The sequence below is a fragment of the Chelonia mydas genome, chromosome 2, assembly GCF_015237465.2.
Source record: "Chelonia mydas isolate rCheMyd1 chromosome 2, rCheMyd1.pri.v2, whole genome shotgun sequence".
Lineage (NCBI taxonomy): Eukaryota > Metazoa > Chordata > Testudines > Cheloniidae > Chelonia > Chelonia mydas.
In genome coordinates, this window is record NC_057850.1 from 222,033,768 (window position 1) to 222,055,282 (window position 21,515).

The 21,515-nt window shown below is 42.4% G+C and overlaps 1 protein-coding gene across 1 annotated transcript in view; it reads right to left on the reverse strand.

Moving 5' to 3' along the window:
- Window positions 1-21,515, reverse strand: part of CUBN (cubilin) — a 212,734-nt gene that overhangs the window by 58,099 nt on the left and 133,120 nt on the right. Inside the window, exons 38-50 of the mRNA XM_027820946.3 lie at window positions 19,729-19,907; window positions 17,676-17,868; window positions 16,704-16,901; window positions 16,238-16,384; window positions 14,972-15,162; window positions 14,488-14,671; window positions 10,993-11,167; window positions 8,788-8,966; window positions 5,648-5,857; window positions 5,198-5,338; window positions 4,132-4,313; window positions 2,663-2,834; window positions 1,399-1,605 (exon numbers count right to left, since the gene is read on the reverse strand). Coding sequence (XP_027676747.3) covers window positions 1,399-1,605; window positions 2,663-2,834; window positions 4,132-4,313; window positions 5,198-5,338; window positions 5,648-5,857; window positions 8,788-8,966; window positions 10,993-11,167; window positions 14,488-14,671; window positions 14,972-15,162; window positions 16,238-16,384; window positions 16,704-16,901; window positions 17,676-17,868; window positions 19,729-19,907 — 2,358 coding nt within the window. The remainder of the gene's footprint in view (window positions 1-1,398; window positions 1,606-2,662; window positions 2,835-4,131; window positions 4,314-5,197; window positions 5,339-5,647; window positions 5,858-8,787; window positions 8,967-10,992; window positions 11,168-14,487; window positions 14,672-14,971; window positions 15,163-16,237; window positions 16,385-16,703; window positions 16,902-17,675; window positions 17,869-19,728; window positions 19,908-21,515) is intronic.

Sequence of the window (21,515 nt, forward strand, 5' to 3'; positions counted from 1 at the left end):
GCTTAATTTTCTACCTTTAAAAACAAACAAACATAAAAACATATGTACTATGGACAATTCCAGAAAAATAATCCCACTTTCTCCTCTTGAGTCAATGTCTCCCACCTCTCTGCTACCAAACAGGATCCTTTCCCAAATTCATACCTGTTCTTGTGACTCTGTTCAAGGAAAATCCACTAGAATGTAATGACTTTCTGCACCATTAGACTCTCACTGGTCACTAAATGCTAACTGTCAGCATATGCAGCTAAATTACAACAGCCTGTCTTTGTCATGAGGCCTGTCTTGTGTAAACTGAAAATCCATTAGTCCGGCCAAAGTGAGCAATATTGAATAACACAAGGCTATGTTTGCTTCTTTTTCTTTCCAGGAGAAATAGACTCTCTCTACTTAAGCACTTTGGTATCACAGCCTGAGGGCATGAAGAGTGAGAATGGTGTCCCTAGTCTCTGTTTGTCAGAGGGTGGAGACGGATGGCAGAAGAGAGATCACTAGATCATTACCTGTTAGGTTCACTCACTCTGGGGCACCTGGCATTGGACACTGTCAGTAGACAGGATACTGGGCTGGATGGACCTTTGGTCTGACCCAGTATGGCCATTCTTATGTTCTTATGAGAAGAGGTGGGAGAATAGAGATTTACTTTAATATTTCTCTTTCTTTACTTTCTACTTTATAGTCTATGTCTCGGACCAGAAGTTCTTTTTTAGGATTAAGAAGAGAAGACAAGTTTACACCTACACATCCAGGTGCTGTTATTTAAAACAATTAAGATGTAACAGATATCTACCCTCAGAGATACCCCCTCTCAAAATCAAGTTTCTTATAAATCACAGTCCTTCTCTCTGAGGGTCACTGATATGGCCTGTGAAGGCAGAAGACATCTGGTGCTTTCATACTACAGTCAGCATTAGTTGAGCTATTTTTCATATTAAAAGGAAGAGGCACGGTGTTTTCCCAGTGCCTTACAATGCAAGATACCAGAGAATGCATGAAGAGAGGAACTTCCCAATACACAATGTGTTAATATATTAAAGAAATGCATATCAAGCTGTATTCCTCCAGTTTTACACCGGTTTAACTCCATTGATTTTGGTAGAGTTACATGAGCATAACTGAAGTAGGGCAGTGGTGAATCAGGTCCCCTGTTTCCAAAGGAAGGCATATGTTCTAGTTCCAAAATATGTTCAAATATACATAGATGTAACGCATTAATCCAGTAAACATTTCTGCCTTTATATTGTTCAGACTATATTTTATCATAGAGTGCCATATCAAACACCTTTTAAATTTTGGAGAATTGCCATACAGAGCACTTAACATGACACAGTTGCCACTAAATCAACTGATGTATTAATATGCTTAATTCACTTTTCTGTTCCAATTGACCTTACTTACCTACTCGTAATTCTAGGTAGTCAAACTGACAGTCTTGGTGTTGTTCCAAGTGGAAATCCTCAAAGGATATGTAAGTGGATGAAATGTAGTGGTATGGATTCTTGATGGTCCATTCACAGTTCAAGTTGTTTGTGTAATTTCTGATACTGTCATAACCCGGAGAAGTGAAATTCCCTCCTTCAGCTTCCATGAGGGTCCCACCACAAACTGCAGAACCAAGACACTGCTTACTTGAAAATAATAATAATTTTGGTGCACCAACACAGATCTTGCTTTCATTTACTCCTGCACATTGATATCAACAGTGGTGTTACTGAGAACAGAATTAGGTCCAGCTTCATTTTCTCCTTTATGTAGGTGCTACTACTCTGCAACAAGAGAGTGCCTGCCCAACCTCCTGGGTGCTCTTGACAACCATTTAAAAACACACATGTAAAGAAACAGACCCAGAAGTTAACCCAAGAGCAAATCAAATATCCCAGCAACAAAATAAACATAACAAAAATTAATTAACCTCCTGACAACATCCCTACGACAGCTCCATTCCACCACTACCCAGTCTTACCTATCACCCAACTCCTTATGGGCAAGGAAGAGAAGATGCTCTGAAGATCAGTTCATTCATCCTGTTACGGATGTAGGGGGGAAGCATATTCCAAAAGCCTGAGCCCTAACAGACAATGCTCTGCCAACGGCCCCATCTCTTGTGTGAAACAGCGGGTGGAACATTAACTCCATCCCCACCTCCATACATTAGCCAATGAAGCTGGCTTGCAAGAGGTGCACTAAATTACCATGCCTCCTGAGCAACAGGGGAGCACAGAAGGCATTCTGACTCTGTGATACAAAGCCTCCTGGGGAGGAGCAGCTGCACTCCCCTTATCCCAGGTTAAGTGCAAAAATCACAGCCTAGCCCATCCTCAGAAGCAAGAGATATATATGCAGTTCTCACTGCAAAACACTGCGTGATCCGCAGTGAAAGCCTTCCTTTCCATTTTAAGCTTGATTTACATGTGTGTGCACATACCCAGAACCCCAAAAATCAAAATACAAGGTTCCTTCTATTTATGTAAAATGGGTGATTGCCAAATTTGACCAAATTTGAGGTTTTTCAGCCCAGCCATTTTCAAGATATTGGACACACAAAAAGAACATGTATTTGTTACAGATGTCATATTTGTGCAATACTTTTTTTGCCATGCACTAGCTACAAAATGGCTTGCCAAAGGACTTCATATGAGGTTAATTTAAAAATCTGCATTACCTGCATCTTCACCAGAAGAATAGGAAACACTGAAGCCTCTCGCTGAAACAGAGATATCAGTGACCAAAATTACTTTCATTGTGTTTCCTGAGGATTTCACTTGAGTGCCTGGATTTACATCACCACACAGTTTGGCTAGTCTAGGAGAATTCTGTCTGAGGCCATTGTAAACCTGTTGGTTAAAAATGCATTCTTAGAAGCTCAAATCAAACATCATCTTCAGAGTTTAAATGTGCTTCACATGTTTAGCACAAGACTCACTGAAATCCTTCCATAAAAGGCTGTTCCAAAACCTAGGGAAGTCTATGAAACGAAATCGCACTGACTTTAGTGCGTCAGGTCCTGAATTAAAATGTGAATATGAGGGTGAGAGAATTTTTTGTTTTCTCCTAAACATTTCTATGAACATTTTTGATGCCTTGCCAAAAAAACAAAACAAAAAAACCACCAAGATTTTTTTTTTAACAAAACTTTGGAAATTTTCAATGAAAGGGACTTTTTTGCGAAAAATATAAATTTTGTCAAGAAGCCACTTGAAGAAATTTTATGGAAAACTTTTGATCAGCTCTAACATTTAATTTTTGATGATACAGCTGGTTTTTTGGTATGACTTCTTTCATGTAGAGTGCATCCCAAAACACTGGGAGTGAAATAATACAACTGCGGAGTTAATCTCCCTCTCCTTCTGCTGTAATTTCAGAGGTACAGGAGAGGGAGAAAAGATGTTTTCAGTTGAGATTTGGAATGAGATGAAGAGTTATTGACACATAGGGATGCAGAAAGGCTGTTCCTTTCAGAGTTCATTACTTCATTAGCTGATAAAGGGACAGCGTGTGTGACTTGTCTAAAGCAGGGAAGTAAGGGCATGGAGGATAGCCACATGATGGATGGAGGCCAGCTGCTACTGGCCTCATCACACAGGTGGGCAGGGAGCAGGTGGACAGCGTCTTGGCTCTGTCCCTCCTCAGCACACAGGACAGTAGATGCTTCGCCAGCTGTAGGAAACTTTTCTTTAGGGACCATGTCTCTCTGTATTGTAAAGTACAAGTGTATTTATGGGTGCTGTAAAAATAATAAATGATAACTGGATTCTGTTTCAGACTTAAATACTTTAGTGTGCTTTCTGAATTTACTCAGTCTCATCACATTCTGTTTAATTTAGTAAATAAGGCTCTGATCCTGCAAACACTTAAGTACATAAGTAACTGCATACATGAGTAGTTCCACTGGCTTCAGTGTCACAGGCTTAAAGCTGCACATGACCTTAAGTACCTTCCTGAATCTGTACCTTAAAGAGTTAATTTCTTTCTTCCTCTGTTGCCACTCCCATTCTTTTGGGGTGGGTTATAATTTCTTTTAGAAACAGATGTACAAATATACACGCAATTTCAACAGTACCATTCTGGTAATACCATGAGAGTAAATTAAAGCATGTAAAATGTGCTTTCCCTGTATTCATTCACACTTACAGCCACATAATCTAAGCTGCACCACTGGTAGTCCTCGGTTTTCATATCATTAACAGTTAGTGTGATCCGTCGTCCTTCTGGGACTGTGATCCTCCATTCACACACTCGATTGTGTGGGTACATGGTGGGATAGTTGGGGGAAGTAAATGTCCCAACGGGTGCATTAAGATCTCCACCACACTCTGGAACAGAACAAATGTTAAGAAAGCTCTCATAGAAAATCAGTGGGTACAAAATACTTTCTGGAGGTAAAGGATTAAAGCAAAACCATGGAACTGATATAAGAAAAAAAGCTCTTGCCTGTGAGAAATTTTGATTTGCTATGCTATATCCTTCCATGTGTTGGCCACAATGGTTAGAGAAGTTTAATATTTCTGGTAGATCCGCTCAAATGAGCCATTAAATATTTGTTAAAATATGAATGAAAATTGACCATAGTAACGAATCTGAATCAAGAATTAACATTTGCTTCCCTTAAATGCTCATGCCAGATGACTGCCTTCCTGAACCACCATGGGGCTACAGCGTCAAGAGATCTGAGTAGCTCACTGTGACCGGCTAAAGCACCAGTCTGGAAAGGGATCACGTGGCCAGGCAGGGTGCATGCAGAACAGGAAGCTGGGTCCAGGCAGGTCACACAAGGGAAGGGTGTGTTCTCCTGTCCCCTGGCTGCTTGAGGCAGAGAAAAGCCTCTGGGGATTGTGAGCAGCATTTTTCAATTGAGTTGTTTTATTTTGTGGTGTTTACGCCCTTTTTTATAAACAATAAATTGGGCCCTGAGGAAAGAGCCTTACAAAGGACTTGGGTGGGAAATTTGCTTTCCCGCCTGTGCTGGTGGAAGATAGCACAGGTTGTCTGTTGCTCTAACTTTCACCTGGGCAAGGCAGCCAAGGATCAGAGAGCTACAACCATACAGAAGTCAGATTTAAAGGACAAATATACACTGCTGTAAGAACAAATGATTTGAAAACAAAAACAAAACAATTCCACTCTGATGGAGATGGAAAATGTGGTTAGCTGTGTATGCTCCCTTGCTAATGGTAAATTGCCACTTTACAAATCTAACCTTCAATACTAGCATCAAAGCGCAGTCTGAATCCTGGGGCGTTGATTGATCCATCAGTGATGAACTTGACATAAGCAAAACTGTCAGAAGTATCCACTGCGTCAGGGATAGTAGTACCACAGTATCTGCCCAATAAATTCCCTAGGCAAGTCAAAGACAGACAGATGAGTATTATTATCAGGATGATTTTTATTCAAATTTCTATTCAAGTAGCACTGCCTCGTTTAGACTATTAGGTAGGTTTAGAGAAATAAAGCAATCTTGGTAAACAATTGGAAGGGTTTTTGTTCCCTTTGCTTTACTTCAGTAACTAATGTAACTCTGCCGGCAATAAGGAAGGCACCTGTACTGCATGTAGTTCTTTCAACAGCAAGTGTTTTTAGTAGTCTCCTTGGAGGCTTGCTGCTGGGATGAGGGCAGGGAGGAGAATCACTGAAACAGTCTACTGACCTGAAGCATTGTACTCGCGGATCTCCACAAAGTCATTTGCACACTCAGGGGAGTCCTGAACATCTAGTCCTTCTAGGCTAATGGTGAGATAATGGCCGGTAGGTCCCCGGAGAAACCATTCGCACAACAAATTGTCTTGATAGTGCAGCTCAGGAAATCCTACACTTTCAATGACACCATTTTGTCCTGTCACCGTTCCACCACATGGAGCTGCAAAGAGAACAACATTTCTAGTGATCCCCTCACCCCAGAACAGCACCTTATGGAATTGAGCTGCTCTCCCACAAGACTTTAATGGCACATTGCCAAGTAGTTCGGCACAACCATAGTGGGGATTATCCTCCAGAATCAAGTCTCCTAATCTCTCCTCATAATTCCACCAGTCCTGGTTTGTTTTCCTTCCACAAATACACCTACTGTGGATATTGTTCGTTTTCTCTTTGTCTTACCTCTCACTGATCTAATCTCAGCCAAACATAAACTCAAGTTACAGATTTGGGACTTGGTTCTCATTTACATTGAAATCTCATTCCACTCTGGCAGTGTAAATGAGAATCAGGTCTTTTGGATCCAGATTTCAAACATCTCAAAGTCTAGATTTTGTGTTGGATCATTATAAAGATAAATGTCATTTGCTAAATTTGGATCCAGATTTTTAAGGTTTGGGTGATGGTTTGGACTTGGAGCCATGGGTCAGATTCCTCTCTAGATTTAACTAGGTAGTAATATTCATAGTCTATTTGTTGGTTTTGTCTTCTGTGTTGCAGCATAAAAGCAGAATTACATGCTTCATGTTTGTTTCCTACTGTTTTTGATTCTCATTTCCATGCTTTTCTCTGTGCTGCTGCTATGCATGGCCTGACTTCCCATTTCACAAAGCCACCACCCTCTTTTCACTCGTGTCTCTTGAAATTTCACTTCTTCTGTTATAACCACAAAATGTGAGATCATAATAATAATGTTAAGAACATATAATAAATTATTACCAGTGGAATATATTGGTTTTTCCAGTGCATCCTCTATGTCTGTGTAGTGGGGCGGCTGCCCCACTCCAGCAGAACAGGGGTTAAAAGTAGCTCTGGAGAGGACTGCAGCTGGGAAAAGGAGTAAGAGCAGCTGAGGGAGTAGCTGACCACAGGTGTGGCCAGCTCAGTCAGGGCCCAGCTGGCCCTGATAAGAGGGCTGGAGGGCCAGGAGCAAGAGGAGTCTCACTCTAGCCCTGGAGTGGGAAGGGCTAGCTGCCTGGGAGCAAGGTACCTGAAGAGGAGCAGTGCTGGGGAAGGGCAAAGGGAGCTGGGGAGCTCCAGCCTGGTAAACCCCAAGGCTGCAGGTCTTGTTGAAGCCCTACAAAAGGTACTAGGGCTGCAGAGGGGCAGCCCGGGGATAGGTAAAGGCAGCAGGTCCTACCCCCTTGCCAATGATGAGTGGCCATTATAGACTGCAGTCTGCCCCAGGGAAAAGGGGCTGGATGATGACTGGCAGTAGCCACTGAGGCAAGGTGGACTTAGAGGGTTGGGGGTTCCCCTGGGAGGGGAGACCCAGAGCATGGGGGCACTGCAGTGGGGTAGCACCCCGAGGCAAAGGGCACCGGGGTCTGGGAAGGACATGGGGGCCTGAGGCAGGCAAGGCACTGGCCAGCAGAGGGTGCTGTGAGGCTGGAAAAGAGCTAATTCCCAGACAACCATCAGGAGGTGCCACACTGGTGAGTCCGCGGCTTGCTATAATCTGCCAATTAGATTACTGACTTTTTGAGGCAGTTGCTATATTTCTCTTTATGTCTTCTCAAGTGGTGATAATACTTATGGCTCTTAACAAATGACTTATTCCATCAGTATTATCACCACTGCAGAGGACATAAAGAGAAATATAGTAACTGCCTCAAAAAGTCTGTTATCTAATTAGCAGACATACAGGATGCACTGGAAAAACCAATATATTCCACTGGCATTCCATGGGGATTTTTTTTGACCAGCTACAAATTCTCTCTTAGTATGTGCTGCCAATATTTTCATTCATTGGGCCCAATCTCCACTCCTATATATGTGTGTGTGTGTGTGTGTGTGTGTATAAAAATTGTTTTTTATATTTGAGATCAAAACATAATCAATAAAATCTTGCTTACAACAATAAATTCCAGTTCTTTGCTACCAAGAAATATGGAGAAGAAACAGCCCCCAGTCCTAGTTTTGAATGCTCCCAGATGAGACCAATATACTAAGCAAACGCTTTCCACTGAAGGTTAGTGGCATCATTGAAAACTGACATCATTTTACATTGCTGTTGAATCTGACCTAAGGGCTTTATTTTACTATTAACTCTCTGTTGCTTGTTACTAACCCTGCCTTAGCAGCTAGAAAATAAAAAATGGTTTCTTAATATATTTTTTCATTTTCTGGCTGGCAAATATTGACTCCCCATCCCATCCCACCCCCATTACACCACTCAACCCCATTCTGAGATTAGTAGCCCTCTGTTGCTTTTGCTACTTCTTTGTTTGCCTCCCAGCACCGTTAATGTAATCAGTTATGACACTGGCATCAGTGCACCCCTACTTTACCTCACAATTACCTGCTGTTAGCTGCTCTTCTTGCAATACATACCGCTTCAACCCCCTTGTCACACAAATTACACTCTATTTGAACATTGAATACCGAATCAGATTACCTGACTTTACACATCTAACCTCATTTGCAGCCATTTTCTGACCAAAGTGCACCTGGTATGTAATTTATCAGACATCACTGTTTATATCACAGGTATTACAGCCCTTACTCCTTGCTGCTTCTGGCCCTTTTGGTGTTGTCCCTTAGATAGTTTGACTGTTAGGCTTATCAAACTGCCCAATCCCCATTTCCACTGCAGCAATTCTACAAGGACTTTCATATTTGCTATGATCCCTACCTATCGCTAGGGAAATAATATATTAGCATTAATTGATGTGACGATTCGGATTACATGAATCTATGGTATAGAATAATGGAAAGAGACAAAAGCTTCTGTCAATCAATCTATTTTGAATAATTTAGGACCCAATCCTTATTGAATTTAAAACTACAGGACCTGGGTCCTAAATCTTTTCTGCTCCTTTTATAGCCTCAGATCAGGGAAAATGCAATAAACTGAATAACTGCTAGCATTACCTCTTGAGTACTTGGCATTGAATCCAATATGTGTGGCACGGTTGTCAGATCTAAACCTCATATACATGACAGCTCCTGAAGACCTTTGAATGCCTGGCAGAGAACTTCCACACAGCTTGGCAAGCACTGGTGCACTGGAGTCAGCTCCATCACGTAATTCAAGGTAACTGAAGGCACAACTAAAATAGGAGGAACTTTTCTATTTAATTTGCAGCAACAATCCATTTGCGACACTTTAGCAAGTACCTGAAACCATCGAGCAATGAAATTTTAGATATGTCCAGATGCAGTGTGACTAGGAAAAAGCCACAGTGATAGAGCAGACAATTCCACAGACAATGATAGGGCTTGAATCAATTATATTCCCAGAAATACTAACCAGGTTACAATACCACACCAAGCTCTAATAGTCGCTGATGTGAATCCTGTGACATGGCTATTAACAGTAATAAAAAGGCTTTAAATAATGTCACTGTTTAATGTGCAGAATTTTGAAATATTTAACCTTTAAATGATTATTTAAAAACACATTCCCTATTAAACATCTTCAGTGACTACTGAAATAAATAATGGCAGTGGGACTGATCAAAGCTATCTATAGGGGTTCATCAGTCCAAATAAATGTGCACCCCATTATGTGGGTAGCCAACAACTTCTTCAAAATACAAGACAGCTTCACTTATGGGGGGCTATATAATCACCTAGCAGCCTCACACAACTATCCTGGAAGGGGGGCATAGGTGGGTAGAGGCATTTGCGGAGTCCACCTACCTGCACCAACTTTTCTGAACCTGGCACTATTATGGGCTGGTGTTATGTGACAGATAGGGCAGATTCTTGCAATATCCTGGACAAATCCTACTGAATTAAGTTAAGCCTGATTGAATTAAGTTTAAGTATTTTAGGAATTCATTGTATTTAAAATGCATTTTTTGTGGGCTTGTATGTCACATCTCTAGGGAGAAGATCTGACTGATATAAACCCAGGCTGGGAAGTGCAATGAGCTTCAAAGTACTATTTGAAACAAGATGAGCTTTTAAAGTTAAGTGGATTTCCTAGGAAATACCTAAGGGAAGGGAATGCAAATTCCCCACCTCTGGACCCAACCTTTTGAAGCTGTTCCTTGAGGAGAAACCCACTGTCTGACTGACTGCCTATTCACAGTCTCTAAGGATCAAAACCCAAACTGTATAAAGGAGAAGTTCACATATTCATGGTGTGCTGGTTCTGAGCCCAAGTGCCTATGAACCTGTAACCACAGGGAAACCCCTTGGTGGGGTTTGAAGGACTGTTCGCCTACCAGAGCCCTTGGGGTTGATCTCTGGTGAGCTAATTAGCATCAGTGTAAGTTCTTTTATTGTTTTTAATGTTTTTTTCTGTGGTGCTTTTACCTTAAGAATAAATCTGCTTGCTTAGAAAGAGCTGTGTGATAACTGTGGACAATTATGCTATTTATAGCCTCTGAGGAAGGAAGGCAAAGCAAGCCTGCTAAGACAGTCTGCCTGGTTGGGGAATTCATGGTGTAGGCATGGAATTTTGCAGCCTGGAAATACCCCACTGAGGAGGGAGGGAGACACGTGTCTCCGCCCAAGAGAGGTGATGGCTGGGGAGTCGGAAGCCTGAGAATGAACCTTGTTGGAGGGAAAATACAGGTTAAGTTGCCTGGAACTGTTACAGTGTCAACTGGTGTAACTCCACTGAAGTCTGTGGACTTCAACTGATTAGCAAATGAGGATCTGGCCCTATATGTCTTCTACCTGCATGGCACACAGAGAGCACAGACCAAGTGAGTGGATATAGTGGTGCAAACCCCCAAGTGTGCTGTGGAAGCAGGGAATGTGGGCATTTTATGACCGTGGCCAACCAGTCTGTGCCCACTGGCCACCAATCTGAGTAGGAAGAAAGCACAGGGAATAGAATTTACAGAAGAGATCCTCCTGCCATTTGAGCTTCCTCCATCCCTGTTACTTTTTTGCTGTATATCTTATTTTTGATTTCTGTCAAATCTTAAAGAGGCCAGGGATGTACACTGGCAATGTAGAGGGTCCAGGCACCTCTCTCAAAAGTCTTCAAAACATCCTAATTGTAAATTTTGGAGTAAATTCTATTGGGGAATTAGGGAACATACTTATAGGGTAATAGAGAAAGATAAATGAAAATGGAGTGCCTCAGAAAACGTATGCAAAATAAATGTAGCTATATACTTGGGTGAAGGTTCAATGTAAAACTGGTCTTCAAACTGCAGCTCCACTGCCCCTCCATTCGGAGCTGTTATGGTCCAGACACAGTCAGCATGCTGTGGATAGTTGTTAGGATAGTTGGGGGAAGATGCATATCCACTGGGACCGGAACCACTGATATAGATATTCCCTCCACAGGCTGGTAAAGAGAAGTTTAAGAACAACAGGTTAAAGAAATTGTGTGAGATGTTCAAAACAAACAAGGACCAACTTCTGCTTGTGAGAGAGACAAGCTTTCGAGCTACACAGAGCTCTTCTTCAGGTCTGCGCTGAAGAAGAAGAGCTCTGGATAGCTCAAATATTTGTGTTTCTTTCACCAACAGAAGTTGGTCCGATAAAAGGTATCACCTCACCCACATTGTCTCTCTAATATCCTGGGACCAACATGGTTACAGCAACACTGCATACAAAACAAGTAAGTCATCCATATACTTAGTCACAGGTTCTTTTCAATAGATTATATTCACCACGCAAACAAACATACTGTCATTTTTGCTGTTGAAAAATATTCTAGCACAGTTAAACTTAGATTTTCTGGCCTGCTTGTTAACCAAGCCCATTTATTCCAGGAAAAATAATACAACAGTCCCCTGACGACACCACTGACTGACACTCTACTCCCTCAGTGATCCTAGGCTCAGATAAGCATGAAGAGAAAACCTTATATGCTTTATTTCTGAAGAATTCCTAACATCTGGAAAACTGAAGTTAAGGACTGGATCATTCGATGCTTTTTGTGAAGCATCCTCACTTTCACTTTCCAAAACAATTGAAATGTAAAACTCAAGACAATATGAAATCCAGTGAGAAATGACATTCAAAGCAAACTCAAGAATTTGTTCAGGTTCTTTGCCATACTAAGATACTTTTATTTCGCAGCTAACGACTTTATGATTAAAATACATTTTAGTAATGCTAATGAATACAGTGCTTCAATCCAGGTCTCTAAAGTGAAGCGCTAGAAATATATATGTACATGCATAGCTCCTACTATGTGTAGCATTTCCAGTGGAAGGAGTAGAAAGAAAAAGAGGAGTTACAAACTTGAGAGTGAGTGAGCACGCTAGTAGGTTACTTTAGCTGTGTTTAATCAACATCATTTAAATGAGGGCTCCAAATGTCCTAAGAGACATGTGTTTGCCTGAAATACTTTGGGAACAGCTGAAGATGCCAGGCCCCTGATTTATACTAGCTGAGGATGTGGCCTGCCACCTCTTCATTCTTTCAAAAATGCCAGTTCCTACAGGGGATGTTATTTTCTCAGCTGAGGAGGAAACTTTTATGGAATGTTATCATTTCTGCCAATGCATTGGGTCACACTCATTCCTGCTGTAACTCACTGTTTGCAGTATGTAGGAGGCAGAAGGAAGATTCTAACCGGCCTTCCTCCCCTGTGTTAACTGTTGAAGTCTCCCGCTAACCTGTGTCCAACTTCCGCCATTTCCCAGATGCAGGCGAGAGACAGCTTCAACCCAACCACCAGGGAAACTAAAGATACTACGAATGAAAAGTGTCTTATTAACAAAATGTCAGGATTAGAACCCAGGTCTGCTGAGCCTGGGACAGCCGATGTTCCCACAGTGCAACCAGGAGGGTGTGCAGACCTATAGCCAAGGAGCACTGTGGAGAATAGGCACCACAGGCGGTACTACCCAAAGGAGCCAGAGTGACAGTACTCTACAGCTAGGGTTACCACCTTTGAAATGGAAAAAACCCAGCACCCACCACCTCACAAGGCAAGCTCGCTGCAACCCCAACCACAAGGCAACTCTGCAACTCTCCTCTCCCCCACTTCAACAGCCACTTATCTAGACCAGGGGTTCCCAAACTTGTTCTGCCGCTTGTGCAGGGAAAGTCCCTGGCGGGCCTGGCCGGTTCGTTTACCCTCCGCGTCCGCAGGTTCGGCCGATCGCGGCTCCCAGTGGCCGCGGTTCACTGCTCCAGGCCAATGGGAGCTGCTGGAAGCGGCATGGGCCAGGCGCCGCTTCCAGCAGCTCCCATTGGCCTGGAGCAGCGAACCATGGCCAGTGGGAGCTGTGATCAGCCGAACCTGCGGACGCGGCAGGTAAACGAACCGTCCCATCCCGCCAGGGGCTTTCCCTGCACAAGCGGCGGAACCAGTTTGGGAACCCCTGGTCCAGACAGATAGCACATACGGATAAAATTGATATCATTTTCATACTTGAACTGCGGAAGTGGTAACACTGCAGCATCTTTAGCTGGACACAGAAACTTTTAACATTAGATATCCCAGTGCATTGTGATAACAATGCAAATCTTTAGACCCAGGTAAAAAAAACTGGCAGATTAAATTATTTTTCTGGCAACTGGCAAATACATAAAATAACTGGCCAGGTCGATCAAATACTGGGTAGGTGATAATCCTAACTATGGCCCTCTGATTGGCCATCACCCTATTTAACCCTGGAAAGTGCCCCAGGAAGCTGTCTGGGCAACAACAAAGACTTTGGGCCTGTTGTGACTCCAGACCTCACCTTGTCTCCGGATCTCAGGACTCTGATCCCAGCCTGACTCTGACCCTGACTCTTGCTTCCTGACTCTAACCTAGTTCTACCTCTGGTCTCCGGTCTCCAACCCCAACCTGACTTTGACCCTGACTCTTGCGTATTGAATCCGGTTCTAGCGATTCCTCCAACCCCTGCTCACCGATACTGTCCTTGACATGTGGACTCCAGCCCAGCTGTGATTGCTAGGCCAGACAACCTATACCCTGGTCCCTTACAAATATGTGGAACACTTATGCAGTGGGCATTTCAAATCATTTACACAGAAGGCATTTTTGCCAGTATTTGTTTTTTACTAGATGACAGTCTCTCCGCGCTAAGTGCAGTTGTAGCTGTGTTGGTCCCAAGATATTAGAGAGACGAGGTGGATGAAGTAATATCTTTTATTGAACCAACTTCTGTTGGTGAGAAGACTAGCTTTTGAGCCACACAGAGCTCTTCTCCAGTTCTGGGAAAGGTGCTCTCAATGTCACAGCAAAATGCAAGGTGGAGCAGATTGTATAACAAGGAGCTTAACTTCATTGCTTGGCATTAAAAATCATGGACTGAACAGAGACACTGGATTTATGGCTTATTACAGCAATTGGAATTCACTAACCCCCTCTTCTTGTCCTATCACTGCAGAGGAGTCAGCGGGCCACTCTGCCTTAAATGCTCTTACACTATGTGCTAACTACTTATGCTAAACAATCTGTTTCACTTGGCATTTTGCTGTGACACCGAGAGCACCTTCCCCAGACCTGAAGAAGAGCTGTGTGTGACTCGAAAGCTGGTCTCTCTCACCAACAGAAGTTGGTCCAATAAAAGATATCGCCTCGCCCACCTTGTCTCTTCAGGTTAAGCCACTTATTATAAGAAACATGCTTCTGAAAGAACAAATTCTAAATTTTTTTTCTACTGATTTTCAGAACTTGTGCTGGATTTTGACACTCACCCAGACTCTTAGCCTCATACTTCAGTTTGAACCCTTGGCCCACACGACTGCTGTCAGAAATGAAGTGGACAAACAGCTGATTGTCTGTAGTGTACATCGTGGAAAAAGAGCTGCTACCACAAAACCGCCCATTCCTTCCAACGGTCCCCAAAGGCGGGGCAGAGTCATCCAGTCCATTTTTAAGCTAGAAGGAAATTGTTAAGGTTGTTCAAGCATACAGCTATCAACCTTAAGCAATGCTCTAGCAGATATAAGAACAAACCCAAACAACAATCTTGAAAAAAGCATTTCTCCCTTTAATTTACTGTACCAGTAAAGCAGCATCTCTAAATAAAGCTTTGAAAGATAGCAAGACAATTTTAAATGACTTTTTTTCCCACTTTCCTGTTATTAATAATACCATAACATATAGGCGCCCTAAGCATGGGCCAGTATATCCTGTTTCTGGAAACTAAGTGACAACACCTACAGCTGATCAGCTCACCTCCACATAGTCCCCATGGCTGCAAGAAGCATCCTCGCTCTGAACTTCGAAGGGTTGTTCAAAATGGACAACAACAACAAACCCACTGGTAACCAATACATGCCAGGAACAATTGAGATTGGGAGCATAGGCCTGAGGATAGTTGGGGGATGTGATCACTCCCATGTCTGCATGCAAATAGCCACCACAACCTGAATGAAGGGAAATGAGATAAGGAAGAAAAAGTCATCTTAAATTACTCAAATTATGAAAAAAAGTCTTCAAAATCCATGTGATTGTTAAGCCAAATGCTGAACAGCTGCGCGGGATGTGCATTAGTGAACATCCTGAATAATCTGCCCACTTTCAGGCCACATGCAAAAGTCTGCTAGTAGACTATCCAGGTTGTATGGTGACACACAACAAACAAACCTGGCTTTTTAGTATGTCAGAAAAATGAGTAATGCACTGTGCTAGATGCACGTTGGGAGGGGAGGCATAAGTGTTTTTAGGGCACCTTTCCTCATGCGTTCCTATCACCACCAATCCTGGGGCCTGCTGTACGCTAAACTGGCCCCCAGCACAGATTGTAAGTTGGAGCAACTTCAAGGCTGCCCACTCAAGACCCTGATATGCCCCCCCGCCCACCCGCACTCTACACCAGTCTGTGTGTTTGGGGAGTGGGGCAGTCAGAACTGCTTACAAGCATCTGGCTGCAGCAGAGGATTCCCATATGAAAGGAGAATCCTCAACTGCTGCCATGAGGCATCTTTGTCCTTGTGGGGCCTCACAAGGGTCCAAGGACCCGGCCCTATATCTATTTTGTGCGTTTGCTTGGATTCATTTAGTTGCATCTCCAAGTCTCCCTTCCCTTTCATTTTCCACTTCCCCATCTCTCAACAATTGAAGTTTGTTTTTTAGCTAGCACCAGCCTTCACATTTTCTGAGTATATTTTGCAATTCTTAACCACAACTCTTAACTGTTGTAATATTTCTTCATACACTTGTACCAGGCTACAATATTCGTATTTCAGGACAATGGTGATTTTCAGATCTGAGGAGTGCTTTGTAACAGTAGAACTCTGGACAAGGGACAAAGTTTACCTTAAGAACATGTGTTTTTGGAATATGTGAACAGATGCTTCATGCAATTACTTGGATAGATTGCCGACAGTTGTGGCAGGCAGCTATGCTAAAAATGTAGGCTATAACTACTTCCCTTCCTTATTCAGCTTTCAGCGGCAAGGCAGAGCCAAGATAAATTTGAAAAAAAAACCCACAACTTACTTTTGTGATAAGAAGCATTAAACCCAGCACCAGTGACACTTGCATCTGAAGTGAACTGAATGAACAAGGCCTCTCCAGTAGATCTTATTGGCCCAGGTGGGTCTCGACCGCATATGGTGGCCAGCACCGGGGCAAGGCTATTGTCTCCTAAGATTAAAAGAGGAAATATCAGTATTAAAAATACCAGAAGTCTTAATTTTCTAACAGTATTTCAGTCAAAGTTGTTCACACATTTTTCTGGACCATCACCATCTTGTGTTGCTTGGCTTGATATTAGCCTGCACATAGCTTCAGCACAGAAGAATATTCATTTTGGAACAGGTTCCTGTGACTGATAAACTGAAGCAAAATTTGATCTTTTGGATGTATTTATTTATTTTAAGTACACACATAGTAGACAAGGGCTTTTTTTAAACTGGGGCTCTCTGTGTGTTTCACACTGTCAGACGGTACCAAGATTTCTCACCATCTCTGATGACAAGTTTGTCGTAGTTGCATGAACTATGAGATTCTATATCTAGGGCCAGGATGTTGAACTCCACAGTGGATTCTGGAGCTCTGATAATCCAGGTACAGTCAGCAAAATTTCTGTAGTTCCTGGGCCACTCTGGTGAGAAGAGGAATGACGGGGTTTCTCTTGTCACGGCAACACCACCACATACACCTGCCGTGCAGAAAGAAATAAACATTAAAAATCTTCTTTTATAAAATTAAAAGTGTTTCTTCTTTATCATCTAATTTGACAGTCCCTCGCTGAACAAAGTATGAAAACTACAATGGTGCTATATGTCAATACTACGTTAAAGTACTTTTGCAAGCACTCTCAGGTGTTGGTTTGAAAATAGGAACCGTATCCAGCGCCCAAGTCAATCTTAACTTTGTCCCGTTTCACTTGCTCAGCTACAATAAATAGATTCATGTTCTCATTTTTTACAATGGGTATATATCTCACACAAGAGATATATATTCATATTGAACTTCTTTTCCTTTGCTTATAGGATATTTTGGATCAAGCATGTCCTGTATGTCCCTGCAGGTCTGTGCAGGGTTGAATCTCCGTGCTTCTAACAGCATCACATGAGCTTGTTAGTCATCTTCCTTATGCAAGTGACAAATTCTCCAAGAATGTTATTTGAGGGAAGATACTTTTCCATGTAGGCATGCGAAATATCTGTCTGTCCTCAAATGCCAGAAAGGGCTTGAGAATCCTTAACCCCTCCAACAAAGATGGAGCTCCACTTTTAAAACAAAGTAAAACACTGCATTTGAGAGAGGTACAACAATACAAATCAACAAAAATAATAATGATCAGTAACAATGGCAACACAGGTCTCCCCCACATTACACCAGGCACCCTTTAATGGGAACAGGATTTAGTGCCTCGCCAATGTTATCACTCTTAACAAGCTAACTAACAGTGTCATTTTCAGAGACAAACCTCTAGCAATGGTGTACATAGTGGCTGGAGAAGCTTCCATTGCATACCAGTCCAAAAGGAAACCCTTTCCATTCACAGAAGAATCAGACTGGAACTGGACTGTGATAGAACTGCCGGAGGAGATGAACGATGAAGGGACAATACCACAGTATGTGGTGATAAGACGGAAATGAGTGTTGGGCCCATCATAGATCTATAAGGAGAAAGAGAGAGCAGAGCAGCAATGGTATTTTTCTGTCCCTACCATCTCCAGCAAAGTAATGGTAAACCACTGTTACTGTTATTACGGTTTTAATTTTGAGTGTTTGGGGCCAGTTAAGGCTGACAGTAGTGAAAATGAAACCAGTGAAGTGTAGGCAATGTCACTGCAAAGTTCTTGGTGCTGCACCATTGTAAACTGGACTCCTGAGGAGGATATTCCCATCTCCAAATAAATGAGATAGAACTGAAGCTTCAGCCCCCTAATTCCATTCTAGATAATAAAAAATACTGGTAACAGCCCGTCTGTTTCATCCGCTACATATGGTGCTTCCCCACCAGAAGGATCAGTACTGAAGCCATCAAACTGAACTCATTGCCCCCTACAGACTGTTCTTCCAACACATTAGCTGGCTTTTCATCTGAAAAATGCCACCGGTGTATTGTTGTTCTTTGCTGAGGAAGAAATAATAAAATGCATTCTTCAGGAAATTTCTTTAGAGCCACATAAACATTTTAAGTAGCACTTTGTAAGCCAAAAATGTCAATATGTTCAAGATGCTTCTGTGTTACTAGCAGTCAGAACCAACTACGTAACTCCAAAGTAAACTCAAGACAGAGAAAACTGGAAAGAAGATTCAAAATATTAAAGTACGGATCAGCTCCTCAGCTGGTGTAAATCATCGTAGCTCGAAGCCAATGGAGTTATGCTGATTTATACCTGCTGAACATCCATCTCAGTGATTTGAGCATGAGGAACCTGTTAGGCTCAATGGACAGAAAGGAAAAAAAATCCAGGTTGTTAAAATATGAGACAAGATGGAAGGAAGAGAAGTAAATGTATGTGTTAGTAAACTACTTGTAAATGTCTGGTTATAAAAGGGGATTAAATCAAAGGCCAATCATAGGATCAACAATCATAGGTAGAAAAACAAATTCTAAAAAAGAGTCATACTAATGTAAGTTGAGAAGGAGACTCAAAGCGGAGAAATGATAAACAGGATGCATGCTAGTATGTTACTGTTGTTACTAGGCTTTAGTTTGCACTGTGTTTCATACTAGTTTTAAATATGAAAGCTAAATGTATACCTCATTGGAATCACACCAGGGTCGCATTTGTCCCTGATAGCCTGAAAAAAGGCTAAAGTCCAGACTATGACTTGGACCACAAAACCATGCAGAGGAGAAAGGTGGAGTACCAACTGGCCAACTCAGCTGAGCAGGTAGCGCGTGATGTCGTAACTTGCTACTGGTGTAGGCCAGCAATAAATTATTAATCCTCCAGAGCAAAGAAGAAGCAGGAGCTTGTTCAAGGCTGTGCCAAAAGGCACCATCTAGCCCTATCATATGACCCTTCCCATTGACTGTGGCCAACATTTTTTTCAAACTGAGGCCAGGCTACTACAAACCCTTACACACATGTGTAAAAATAAATACGTGTACCTGTTTCCAGGATCAGGGCCTTAAGTTCCGAAAGTTAGGTATTTAAATCCACATTTAGGCATTTACATAAAGGTGTCTAGATTTTCAGAGGTGTTGAGTAGATAAATACAACTCCTACTCTCTTCAGTTGGAACTGTAAATACTCAGCATTTCTGAAGCTCCTAAATTTGAAAATTTTAGGTTGTGCCTTTATTAACTTATTTTTGTCAGCCTATAAAATCTTTTAAATGCCCAGCTGGGCAATATCTGATATTTCCTACTAGTGAGCAAACATGCGTCTAGAGCCAGTAATTATTCAAAAGGAATGAGGCCTAAACTGGACTTTTGAAAACACTTCCTACTCCTCACTTAGCCTGCTTTATTCATTATTTCTATCACAATTTATAAAAAGAATCTACCAAAGTGACCTCACCTTTAACTTGTCGTAGCAATTGTAATAATCTTCAATGTCCATCTCCAGGATCCGACCGTGGATAACATGAGAAGCATTGACACTTATCTTCCACTGGTAATTGGAGTTGTGAGGGTAGTTTCTGGGCCACAGTGGAGAAGCAATTTGCCCACTATCTCCCATAATATCATTCCCGTATACTGAAAAACAACAGGGAGCGTACTAATGATAATGTTTTTCATAACAACTTACGGTATTTTTAAAAAGTAAACTCGGCAACTGGGTCAAGGTTTGAAAAAAACTTTATTAGGCTGTATGATTGCATTTATTTAGGGCTAGATTGAGCCTTAAGGCACAGCCCCTGAGTCACAAGCAATCCCAGGATACACAGCTCTGACACAATGACTTCCTGGCTCTGGAGGGATCGTAGCCTATAGAAAATTACTACACCCCCTACACCAGTGATTCTCAAACTTTTGTACTGGTGACTCCTTTCACATAGCAAGTCTTTAAGTGCGACCCCCCCTTATAAATTAAAAATACTTTTTAATATATTTAACACCATTATAAATGCTGGAGGCAAAGCGGGGTTTGGGGTGGACCCCCCTATAATAACCTCACTACCCCCTGAGGGGTCCCGACCCCCAGTTTGAGAATCCCTGCCCAAAACCCACACATTAGCTGTGCTGGCCAGCCTGCAGGGGAAATGCAACCAAGGCTCTGTGCACCCCCTACCCCTCCCTGCTCACCTTCTCCTGGGAGGGAGTAACCAGGAAAGAGTCTTTACTGAGGAAAAGTGCTGTTCTGGTCAGAATGGTTTTGATTTGACTGGGCTAGGACCCCTTGGAAATCCCACTTTGCACCTCCACAGACCATTACAAATTATAAGAGCACTAATGCTGCAAAATCAGAAAAAATTGCACTGTGCCTAGGTAAAGTGGCAGTGTACTGTAAAATGTAATAAAGGTAGGAAGTGAGGGACCAAGAGTACAGAAACACGCACTGTGCACGGGACAGACCTTCTGCATACCAAGTAAAGTGTGTTGGAAATGCAAAAGTTCACCAAGGGATGTGGTAAATACGTCAACATTTAAGAGTCTTTAAATGAAGATTGGATGTCTTTCTAAAAGACATGCCCTAGCTCAACAAGGGGTTATTGGGCTCAGTGCAGGAAGAGCTGGGTAAAATTCAATGGCTTGCCTTATGTAGCAGGTTAGACCAGATGCTCAGAATGGTCCTTTCTGGCCTTGGTATATATGAAGTGAGAGCACCTCCTTTTTCTCTGCCATAATTCTGCGGCGCTGCTTATGTTGTTTAGCCCCCAAACCAGAGATTCCCTGGGTAAGACAGGAGAACGACCCCCTCTGTACAATTGTGCCCTTTATGATATAGTCTACACCTAATGGAAAGTTGAGAATAAAGGGCTATTTTCCTATTACGGTGGGAGGGATAGCTCAGTGGTTTGAGCATTGGCCTGCTAAACCCAGGGTTGTGAGTTCAATCCTTGAGGGGGCCATTTAGGGATCTGGGTCAAAAATTGGAGATTGGTCCTGCTTTGAGCAGGGGGTTGGACTAGATGATCTCCTAAGGTCCAACCCTGATATTCTATTCTATGACTAATTAGAAAAGCTCGGCACTGTGAACACAAACACTACATACCCATTCATTTCTCAAGCTTTAATAGTGACAGTGATATTTGGGTTAGATAGTTCTTGCTCCAGGAGCTACTAACGCCTCGGGTTGCCCTAAATTATTTCTGCATGTAGCCCGTGCCCAGCTCGTGACAGAACAATACTATTGTTTTGACA